The sequence below is a fragment of the Squalius cephalus genome (genome assembly GCF_949319135.1).
Source record: "Squalius cephalus genome assembly, chromosome: 16".
In the NCBI taxonomy this organism is placed as follows: domain Eukaryota; kingdom Metazoa; phylum Chordata; class Actinopteri; order Cypriniformes; family Leuciscidae; genus Squalius; species Squalius cephalus.
This window is the reverse complement of record NC_137137.1, coordinates 35,460,546-35,472,851: the sequence shown is the minus strand read 5'-3', so window position 1 is coordinate 35,472,851 and position 12,306 is coordinate 35,460,546. Positions and strand designations below refer to the sequence as shown.

Here is a 12,306-nt window from a genome sequence, read left to right as displayed (position 1 = left end):
ATAAAAGTGAAGTCAACGCATCTTGACCTCGTGGGTTTTTGTGAGAGGAGTTTGTCAAAGGCTGGAGAAATTATCTTTAAAAAAAGAATTAGATTAAGTCCTTCCACTGCAGAGAAATTAATATTTTTTAATAAAAATCTATAAAAAAGTGAGACATTGTAGCTTGATTTCTTTTATTAATATTCATTTTTCATGACCAAAATAACATTATGCACAGTGAGGAGCCTATAGGTTACAAGCTTCACATATTAGAAAAATACAATAATAAAAAAACACATTTTTAATGGCTCGTCAAGGTTGTTTCAGATCAGCAACTGCAAGTGTCACCCATTGAGACGGGTGTCGGATTGTTTCGAAGCCTCGACACAATATGGCACATTTGCTTCAACTGTTTCATTGTTTCACGAAGCCTCGATTTGCCCACCACCAGTTCTCTGTTCGTCTTTTAAAATTAATGTGCTGTCGTTTTCTTTTATAACAGACGTGATAGCGGAATCTAAACATCTTAATTCTTCAGCTGCAGTCATCTTTTGTTGAAAACCAATTCAACCCAAGCGCTCTTTGATGACGTGGGTGATTATGTAACCGCAGATCATCTGTCCATCATCGATTAAAGCCCGCCCTGGCAATTTGATTGGCTCGGCCATCTGGGAGCCGAGCATAATTACTCCTCAACGGATCGAGTCCACTCTCTAATCATTTAAAAGAAAGAATAAAGACCATAAAGACTCCAACTTCTGCTGACAAAGGAGTCAACAACCATTTTCATTTCCGTTAAAGTGCAATACAATACACCAAATCATTTTCTTGAGAAGTGACATGGTAAAACATTAAAAGTTAAAACAAAATTGATTACATCAATTCCAGCAAGCTATTATGTTTCCCTTTAAAATTAACCACACACCATGTTCTTTTGTTTATGGGCTTCCCTGAAGAGAGGAATTTGTTTTTCCACATTGCAAACGTGGGTTTTGTATTTCATCCCACATCACAAAAATCATGTGTGGCAGAAATCTGTGGACTAAAATGATTTCTCTGTAATAGCAAGGGTGAAATGTGTCAACGTTCTCAGCTGGGACATGAAGACCAGCGGTTCTTACACCAAAGTGGGATGTGGGTTTGAGACCAGCCTTTTCCAAACACATTCCCATGTAAACATCATCAATGGGCAATATAATTATAGAGTGAGACATGCTGTAGATTGTTCTGGCCGTGAAGCCTGAGAGAAGAAAGCCTCCTCCACCACAGTAAGGAGGATAGCTCTCAGACTCCTGAACCTGCACTGGGACAAAGTATTTACTTGAAGAGTGTCTAATAGGCCCTGCGTTCTGGATGAGGTGCCCGGTAAAGAGATGTTTACTTCCATCATTGTCCTCTTGACCTTGAAGGTACTCAACCATGTTAAACGTATTGGCAAAGACGTCATCGTCCCCGTTTAAGAGAAATCTAGCCTGTGGGCACCATCTTTCCATCCACTCTAAGAAAAGGATCTGCTTTAGTGTGAGGTTAAAGAAAGAATCATTGAAGTCCCACTGTAAAATGTCCTTGTTCTCATTGTTCTCCAGCTTCAATAGCTTATTCAGCCTGCTCTTCTCGAAGCCAGTTTTAGTTTGTCCGATTATGAAGACTCTACGGATCCACACACCTTTGTGCAGTCGTTCCTTAGCCCATGTTTTCCGCAGGACTTCTCGCCGCTCATAGTTTTCTGGAGAACTCTTGATGACCAGCAGAAGGAAGACATCTGCAGAGTTCAGGGGTCCGCCACACTTATTAGGCAGGTCGAGCAGCATGGGAAAATTCCTACAGTGACGGTAAAGCAAGAAATCTTGGATATGACCTGGCAGAGAAGAAAATCCAGTCACATTATAAGCCGACATATTCTGCTGACAACGTGAAGACAAAGGCTGGACAGTTTTGGATCTGGGCAAGTGGATTTGATGACGGAGCATCTCATATGTGTCTTTGCTATTTGATATAACGTCGTCTTCAGTGTCGTTTTTGTTCATAATAATGAAGAGACACACAGCAGCTGTGAGAATTAATGCTATTTTCTCTGCTTTTTTCATTCTCATCTTCGCACCTGTTTAGGAAAAGAGACACAATTCACAGTATGAACACAAAAGTTCTCTCAATAAGGATTTTTCTGACCTAATAGACTAGTTGCACGTGGCCGCCATTTTGGATTTTGGATCAGCAAGTGTGCGGTTAGACACTTCTGGTATTGGCATTACGCCCGGTGCAGGGAGCCGAAGAAAGCCGAAAATTATCTTTTATAGTTGCTTATAGAATCAATTATAACTTAAAATACTACCAAGATCCATATTACTATCACACGAGCCAATGGCAATTAAATGCACGGATGCATAGTCAGATTAATGAATGAAATACAACTGTTCACGAACAGAAGATGATTTGACTCATGCTGCAATAAATAAATAAAAAAAATATTTAAAAAAATGCAGTAATAGAAAGCATAGAAACGTACAGGTGAAATACACTGAAAATTATATGCATTTAAATATTTGGTCGGGTTGAGTCATCCCTCCGGATCTTCTGTATCCACTCAGCCCGTACCGCAGCGTCAGCGGGCGGGGAACGCATGAAAGCTGACTTCTCATAACGTGACGAAATGGTACATAATGGCACACAACGATGAAGTGCTGAGGCTGTCACCCTCTGAAAGGCAAGTCACCTCTCTTGAATCCTAAAAACACTCATTGTGAAAAAATATCTCTGTGGTAATGGACCTCGGTCGCTGTTGTCTCTCGCTCTCGCTGTCAGATCACCGGAAGTACTGGCCCACACACTAAAGTTCAAACGTCAACGGTCGCCGTGCACGGAGCGAATTACAAAATACTAACTCGAGGCTGTCCATGAAACTGAATTAATGAAATTAATGATATATAAGGATGCACGGTATCAGGCCCGATACTGAGCTCATGTACTTGTAGGCCTACTCATAAAAAATGCTCAGATACAAACAACCAATACCAGGCAGATTGTAAACAGTGTTTGTGTCCAGACAAAGAAACACTGACAACAAAGGGTATATAATGGGGATAAAAAAGAAGACTGTCTATTAAGTAAATGTATCTTATTAGTGGAATATTAAACGAAATAGTAACGTCTATAGCTGTGATGTGCGAGCTGATCAGCGCACAGCGCAGATGCCAGTGCACAGAGAGATAGAGAGAGAGAGAGAGAGAGAGAGAGAGAGAGAGAGAGAGAGAGAGAGAGAGAGAGAGAGAGAGCGCACTTCTGTTGAATGCTTTTGATTGCTGATCGTTCACTCAGCACGTGTTATTTGGATTCAAACTAAATCAGACAGGGTTGCCAACTCTCACGCATCTGGCGTGACTCTCACGGTTTCAGCATCAATCTCACGCTCTCACGCACACGCAAGAAATGTCACGCCAAAATCCATTTTTCTCAATCTCAATCCCCTCTCAATCCGTTAATTTTCTGTTGATGACTAGACCACTGCGTATTAATTACAGGAGAGGAGTTTAAGGCCCACAGCTGTAATATCTGCCAACAACGTTCTCACTGCAGTATTCTCTGATCGTTGATTCGCTGACAACCTTGCAGTTGCACCTGATACGTCAGTTGCATGTGAGAAGTTCAGAGAAAGTTCAGAGTATAGGTTCGGAGTCGGAGCCACTGATGCGCGTTTGAAAGTTTGGATGACAATCAAGGTAAGCAGATAATTCGTTTGTTATGATTTTTTAACCGCACGCCGTCATCGCCAAAGAGGAGCAGGACCGAGCAGGACACGGAGAGCCTGCCTGTGCCTGCGTCAATGCGCGCAGCCGCGTCCAGGAACGTCGCTTGCACACACTAAAAATACCTCACTGAAAGTTATAATGAGCAGAGCAGGTATCGCGTCCTGACGCACACACTCACACACACAACGCACAGAAAGACTCGTGCCAGTATCGAGCGCACAGACAGCGCGTCAGAAATAGTTTTGCTGGGCAGTTCTCTTTCGCGCTTGAACGAACAATAACACATGCCAAAATGTCAGTTTTGTCGAGTATCCTCATAACAATAAGCAGTCTTAAATTAGTTACATAAAGTCTTAAATGAACAAGAGTAAATGAGAAAATGAGATGCGTGAGAGCCTGTCAGCAGCGGCAGATTTTAAAGTGACAGCAGCCACTAATTCTGTAGTCAGTAAAGTTAACCAAAGAACAAAGGGAACAGAGAAAATCACTAACTGCTCTTGACTAAAGAAAGCTTGCAGCTTTAATAAGGATTAATCTAATTTAATTCATAATTGACCCTTCGCTAAGCCACGCCCGAAAACCGCCACAGGCCAATCGTGGCTTAGCAACCGTAACTAGGCGCGGGAGGTCTGGCAAGCTTTCGAGCATATGAAGAGAGCGGTAAAGAAAGATTTAACAATGGAAAATGTATTGAGTATAACCAGCACACAGTCTACAGTTAGGGCGGATATCTCTTTTCTTAAAGAAACTCAATTAGCAAGAAGAATTTTTTTTTGGGGGGGGGGGGGGGGACGGGGGTTGGGGGGTAGGTTGAGGAGCTCAGGGTGGAAGCTGGAGGAGCTGAACACGCAGCGCCAGCTGAAGCATGGGCTTGTCTTTTTTTTTTTTTTTTTTTTTTTTTTATGACGTCTTAATGTGATCACACCTCAGTCCAGTAGATGGCGGTAATGCACTATGTTTGCAAGCTGCCAATAAAATCTACCGAAGAAGAAGAAGAAGCTTTCGAGCGAGGGAAACATGCCGAAGCGTTGTGCGTATGGATTGTGCAAACGGCGTATGGATTTTGTTCCTTTCCCGAAACCTAAAACCCAAGAGGAGAAATGCCGGGCGTCATCTTCATTTATATAGCGCTTTTAACAATGTAGATTGTTCCAAAGCAGCTTTACATTGATAATAGGAAATTAAAAGTGAAGTGTTTTGGCTTTATAGCAGCTCTAGAATAAAGTTATTGTCCAGCTCGTGGATCAAGCAGTGTGATTAAAGGCAAGACGGAGGCTCACAGACATAATTTAACGTTACTTAAAAATATATTTCAGCATTTTGTTAATCGACGGCCAAACTAGTAATGTTACGTTACCCCAATCCAATTGCGACTCTCCCGGTGTCTAGTAAAAGTAAAAGGTAGTTAGTAAAAGGAGGGAACATCAGGGGGCTTGCCGGAGATCTCCAAGGAAAAGGTTGGTATGCTAACTTAATCAGTTCATAACAGTAAGTTAGTCACTAATGTGACCCACGACGTGTGAGCAGTAACGTTAGCCTGGCGCACTAAAATATAAGCGGGAGAATGTTATCATTGCAAAGTGGTCAGGCTAATGTCTTGTGTTTATTCCACAATACTTATGGATAAGCTGTTTGATTTATAAATATTAGAATATTTTCAAATTTCACTTATGCTGCTGTGCATGCACAAAGCTGTTCCTCAATTTGTGTGTTTCCCATTTGAATGATCAGCGTGTGAGGCGGCTACTGCTTGCACTGGGACCTAACGTTATAGGCTTTAGCTTAAATTTTGATGAAATTATTCTCTAATCGTTTGCATATTATGTCGTGGATATAGCCCTCGAATGCATACTGCAGTCTTGCTCTCTCAGATTTTCACCTGTTCGCCAGAAAAGACTAATTATCTCCTTAGGAATGTCTGAAACCAGTGCATACATACTGTAATAGACGTGCCAGGCGCAAAAGCTTGACAGGCGTAGCAACAGTAAGGAGGGCTGGGCTTAGCGAAGGGTCAATTTATGCAGTGCGGACTGTTTGATAACCTAATTCAATTTCTGTATATTTCATACCTGTTAGACAGGAAGGACACATGTAAATATTACATTTATTTTTGAGTTTATGTGAGGAAACTTTTAAGTTCACTTATATTAAAAGTTGTTATAATTTTCAAAAGTAAAAAATCATTTTCATGGAGACATCAGTAGCTACAGTCAGTGATACTGGCCTTTATTAATAAAAAAAAAAATGGCATTAAACAATTGTTTAAAATATACTGTCTTTATGTTGTTTCTATATTACAGTGGAAATTGAGTCTCACATTATTTAAATTTTATTTGCACACAAAACATTAATGGTGAACATTTTTGACTTTATAAAATTATTCTCTCAAGTCTTGGCAATTGGCCCCTATTAAACAATAAACAAAGTAAGACATATTTTTCTTATACATAGTTTAGTAGCCTACTATATTCTTTTTGGCAGAATTTATCATTATAATCAACTTGATTATTTCCTGGATTTTGTATTACCATAGTTCCTAAAGGTATGTAAATGCAGGAAATGTGATTAAAATTGTGAAAAACATTTTTGCTTTTTTTAAAGTGCAAAAACTTTTTCCCCCATTTTGTGTGATGATCAAAAAAATGATCAAAGGTTGCCCAGATTGTGTTGAGTCTGCCACACTCAAATGTGGATGCTGAGCGAACCTTTTCAGTTATTGGCCTAAACACCAGACTGACACCAGCAACAGACTGTCACTTGATGCACCCTGTGAGTGATGCGAAGTTCAGATCATTTTACTGACTCGCTTGTTCGATCTTGTTCATTAAAATGAACAAATCTTTTTTCGAGATCGTTTTGAGATTTTTTTATTGTTTTGATGTTGTTGTTTTACATGTTTGTTATTTAATCATCTCTATCTTTATTTTTTTATAGTGCAATCAATAAATTAATTGTACATTTTGAAAAAACTTTTTTTCCCCATAAATCAGGGTTTAGGCTATATAAGTAAACAAGGACTGATGTTTTTAAAATTAGGGTTAGGGTTACGCGCGCGCACTGATGTTTTACAGAGTCTCACTCCAGCCAAAGTCCCAAAGTTGGCAACCCTGTAAATCGTATATGTAAGTAAAACATGAACTGTTACCTGATTTATGTATAATGGGTGGTTCCCGAATCTCTACATTATTACAGGACGTTTGCAGGTCAAGAAGTTCCATGAACGAAACATCCAAAGCGACCGCTCCGAAAACCAACGTCTTGATAGACAGCGCGCGAATACTGAATTGAATTGTCTCACGTCTTGCACTTGTACTAGTGTGGCAGGGGCGTCGCACCCGTGGGGGATGTGGGTGTTTTAACACCCACACTTTTCCCGGTGAGAGGGTTCAACACCCGCACTTTTTCAGCAGTTTTGCACAAACGCCTCACTACAGTCGCTCCTCCGTTTCTCTGGCCGGTCTGTGTCAGCGCTCGCTGCGGCTGCCTCCTCTCCCCCTCCCTCTCAAACATGACACTGCTTCTTGGCGACCATCTTGTCCTGAGACACTGGCGCGGCGGTAGATGGAAGATGCGCACTAAACTGAACTCACACAAAATTACATCACACAAGCAAGTCAAAGAAACTGTGAAACAAAAGGCCAGACGCCCCAATGTGCCCCAGCAAAGCCAGGACTGCATGAGCGCTTCAAACACTCTTCTGCATAAGGCTAATCAATGCACACTTGCAGATGGATAATCACGCAAACTCAAACTGACTGGGAGTTCCTGCAACACGTTTTAACTCGGCTTCAGGATCAAACCATAATCTCTCCTCAACGTCTGTGTGCTTTAGATCGCTGTTGGATGGGAGACGTGTCTGTATGAAGCCTTTGAGCCTGTAAATATGTGGTGTGAGTTTGTGTGTGTGCGTGTGTGCGTGTGTGTGTGTGTGTGTGTGTGTGAATGTGGGCATGAGGAGTGTGTTAATGTATCAAACCAGTCCTGTGGGCGCCGCTTGCACGTTTGTTTGTTTGTTTTGACCTTTTAGCTCTAATGTTTGAATATGAATTAAGGAGTGTTAGTGTTAAGGGTTCGGCTGAGATTAGGCCTTCAATTCTACTGCCATGAAGTATCATTTCATAATCATTTTGGTGATTGACTAATATAGTGGTTCTCAACGGGGGGGGCGTTCAGAGAACAACGGGGGGTGTTGGAAGCAAAATTGTTAAAATGGGGGTGTTCATGGGGGGCGTTCACGAGTTTACACCAATGATCCAGGCAAGACAAGATTAAACATTCAATTACTTGCAAAATAATTGCCTACAAAATTCTAAAATCTGCCAATTTAATGCAACATGTAAGCTATGAATCGTTTCTTTTGCAACGACTCTATTATTTTTCCAGTCATAGACCTGCGCTCAAGCACTGACTAGAATCCAGCGCTGACAAGAATCAGCATTCACGTGCTCAAAAATGTGTTTCGCGCTGACAACAATCCAGTGGTGGCTAGAATCACGCAGCGGAGGAATGGAAAGTTGACAAGCCATTAAAAAAATATTCACTTAAGAACCACTTATATATTTTCTAATATTTCCAATAAATCATGTTCCCATTCATTCTGGCGACAAATTTTAAAATGAATTCAACTAAATTCTATTCATAAGGTCTTTTACATTTTTAGGTATTAACTAATGCCTAATGCCAATGTTTTCTTTGTTCACCAAGTAATTCACTGGTCAGGCATTATTGTTAACTCGCAAGACTGTAAGGAGAAAATGACAATTTGATGGATAATTTAAATATATTCTGTAATCACATTTTGGTGTTGTATTAATTCCGCCATCACATCTGAGTGCGAAACGCTGCTTGGGTAGTTTCAAGATAATAATAAAATAATTAATAATACAATATTAATTTCATTGTTCATATGTGTTTATTCTTGTTAGAAGATTTTTTTTTTTTTACTGATCATGAACACAAATGAATCACAACAAAACAAATTAATTGTAATTGTATTAATTATACCATTGATGAAAACAAGCTGATACCAAGGTATTTTAGGCCTACAATTCTAACATAATTTTTCATGAAAAATCATGATTGTATTTTTTTTTTTCGAAAGTAAGATTAATGTAAGCAGCTTCTTGCAATACTCTCCTAAATGCATAATAAAATCTAAGTGCAAACATTCCCACTTGAATGACCGTATAGCCTACTCGTCTTATATCTAGCCTACTTTGAGTGGCATGGGAGAGAGTCGGAAGTTCATTTGTTGCCCCTATAATAGCATATTTTAACAAGATTTTCAAACGGATAAAGAAAAAAAACCTGCCAAAATGTTTTTAAATGTTGGCTTTATTAAACTATGTTTTAAACATGTTAATAAACAGTCTCATATGTCTATTTATTTTTAATATAGGCCTACTATTTATTAATGTATTGTTCTATTTTATTTAACATTTTTACATTTAATATGAATAATCAAACAATTAACATAAAACAAGAATTGCACAACAATTTTAAATGTCTACTCATTTTTCCATTTTAAAATGATTTATTAATTTACATTTTTATGTTATAATTAAATAGATTTATGCTATTCCTTATTCTTTCAGTGTCACAACTAATTTTGCACGGACAAATCCACTATCATAAAAACAATTGAGCAAAATAGCGCTGCCGAACAAGAAAAACTGCATACAGTATTTGTCACAGCCGGCTCTTAGCCGCGACAAATGAGGGAGGCAACGAGAACAAAAGCGAATTAAGAAGTATTTATTAACAAAAATATCAACTCATAACTAAATAAGAGAAAACATCACTACAGAAAACATTCCGCTCGGAACATAAACGTAAATAAAGAATAAGCTATGTAATTAACACAAACACAAAATACACGCTCCAAAATACAGGCCTGCAAACATAAATTCCCAAACTAAACTAATACATGAAGCAAACGAATAATAAACAAAATATAGCTGCAAGCAGCAATTATCGGGGCCAAGCAGAACCAGATGACAAGACATGCCAACATGTCTGAAAGTGTCAGACCAACTGCAACAATGAGCAATTTAAGACATTTAAAGAGGATTTTAGGCAAAATGCCTGAAAAATCATAGAAACAGTAATTAAAAATATGATTTAATTGTTTATCACTTTTGACCAATAGGTGGCGCAGTTACAAAACTGATGTGATGTGGTCAGAGTGAAGTGACAATGACACATACAAAGTTTAGTGTCAATATGTCAAGGCATTGCAGAGATAAAGCCTGAATAGTGCTATTAGCATCATGCCTCAACTTTGCTGCTCTGCTATACGAAAACGGTTTTGTCTATCGTGTCTATCCATAACTTTTAGTCGGCATGGTCTGGAGATGATATGATTCGATTTTGGTGAAAATCGGAAAAACGATCTAGGAGGAGTTCGAAAAAAGTAGGTTTTGAATGAAAATCAAGATGGCGGACAGGAAGTTCGGCCAAATAAGGAAAACTTGGTATCTATGTTCTCAGCTTGACCCAAGGAATCTATTAAGACCAGTGGCATTTCAATAGCTAGATTTGTTCAAAAGTTAGTTCTGAGTTTCGTAATATTACACCAATGCATTTGTTAAGTATAGCATTTTATGTCACAAAACTGTATTGAAGTCAAAGGGAATTTCATGTTTTGTTCTATTATAGCACCACCAAGAGGCTCAGTCCCACCATTTTTTTTACGTGTCCTCAGAGGGAGCCCATACATATGTGTGTCAATTTTGGTGAAAATATCTCAATTATAGACATTTATATAAAAAAACACGTAAAAAACGACTGACACATGACTTTGATTGGATTTTACTACCCCTTACTATCAATATTTTCGCATTTGGGCAGTGGAATGAATCTTTTGACCTATGTTTCCAAACTTCTGACGGTGGTTTTGTCTCGATCGGACTAGCGGTTTCGAAGATATAGCCAAATGTTTTTTAAGCGCTAAATCACAACGCTACACAAACCGTAAGGCAAAACCTAGCATGTTTGGTATCGTTGGACTCGGCAAGGATTCAGGAGTCTAATGAGATGAGTTTCGTGAAAATAAGTTGACCATACCCAAAGTTATAAGCATTTGGAAAAAAAGATTGACCACTAGGTGGCGCTGTTTCGAAACTTCTCACGCTCCTTCAGGGCATCGTGCTGATGACCCATACCAAGTTTCGTAACAATCCGTTCATGCGTTCATATAATACAGCATTTTAGCACAAAATTCAAAATAGCCAACAGCCAAAATGGCCGATATGGTAAAATTGGATATCAGTCGACTCAGCATGTTGGCCTGAATCTAACGAGACCAATTTTATGATTTTTGGGCAAACTGTTCAGAAGTTATAATCAAAAATAGCCATTTTTCATATCTCCTGACCAGTAGGTGGCGCTGCGCCGAAACGCAGCATGTAACCTCAGGTCATGCTTGGGATGACATGTACCAAGTTTGGTCTGAATCCAATAAAGCGTTGCGGAGATACAGCCTTACGTCTGTTTTCGCAAGCGCTACGTAAAATTTGTTTGTGGGTTTTTCGAAAATTGTTAAGTGAATCAACTTGAATTACATAACTTTTTGTCGGCATGGTCTGTAGATGATCTGGTTCAATTTTCGTGAAAATCAGAGCAACTGCCTAGGAGGAGTTAGAAAAAGCAAAATATTAGTGAAACTTTGGACAGGTGGTGGCGCTAGAGGGAATGACTTAGACACACCAAAATTGGTGTACTTAATGTTGGGACTGTCCTCTATCAGAATGTCAAACCATTACAACTTTCCCGCAATCGGTTCTATGGGCTGCCATAGACTCCCATGGCGGAAGAAGAATAATAAGAACGGGAACAGATACAATAGGTGCCTCCGCACCTTCGGTGCTTGGCCCCTAATAAAACAGCAACCCAAAATAACAGAAGACAAAAAGGGTAACCGAAGAGAGTGAAGTCAGAGAACCATCACCTTTTATTATTCTTAAATGAAGAATATACAACCCCCCCCCCCACACACACACACACACACACACACACAACCTGCTATAGTAATACAGGCAGAGGCACGTCACCCCCTTATGAAGCACCTTATGAAGATCCACCCAGACAAGGCAGATAAGGACCGTCCGTTCTTCCAGACATTAAAAGAGCAACACGGTAGGAGAACCATCAGCAGTCTCTTCACTAAGAATACCAGCAAAAATGATAGTGGGCTTATAGCGTCACACAAGATCTCCCTGCTGATCGCCAAATGTGGACAGCCATTCACAATTGGAGAAAAGTTGGTTCTTCCTGCCATCAAAGAGGTAATCTCCGTGATGGAGCGCGATCCCACACAGGTGTTGAAATCCATCCCTCTCAGCAATGACACCGTGGGACTCTCCATTCAGCCTTCAGCTGGACGAGACGACCACCGCTGACAACAACGCTCTGCTGATGGCCTATGTCCGTTATAGGGCCTCAATCAGTCACGAGATGGCAGAGGAATTTTTGTTTTCCAAATATCTGGAAACCGACACCAAGGGCCAGACCATTTTTAACAGGCTTTCTGTGTATCTACGGGATAAATCAATTCCCATCTCTAACATCCTCGCATGTGCCA

General features: G+C 39.8%; 1 protein-coding gene and 1 long non-coding RNA gene across 2 annotated transcripts in view; one reads left to right on the top strand and one right to left on the bottom strand.

The window, feature by feature from the left end:
- The window catches only part of LOC307173320, a 349,409-nt gene that overhangs the window by 316,178 nt on the left and 20,925 nt on the right, over positions 1-12,306 (top strand). The window lies entirely within an intron of this gene.
- On the bottom strand, positions 918-7,191 carry LOC307174346 (N-acetyllactosaminide beta-1,3-N-acetylglucosaminyltransferase 3-like; the record flags this gene model as incomplete). The annotated part of the gene is made up of 2 exons (XM_079898105.1): positions 6,871-7,191; positions 918-2,080 (listed from the first exon to the last, which is right to left on the bottom strand). Exons 1-2 carry the CDS (start codon positions 6,941-6,943, stop codon positions 918-920), a joined length of 1,236 nt encoding a protein of 411 aa, XP_079754231.1. The 5' UTR covers positions 6,944-7,191.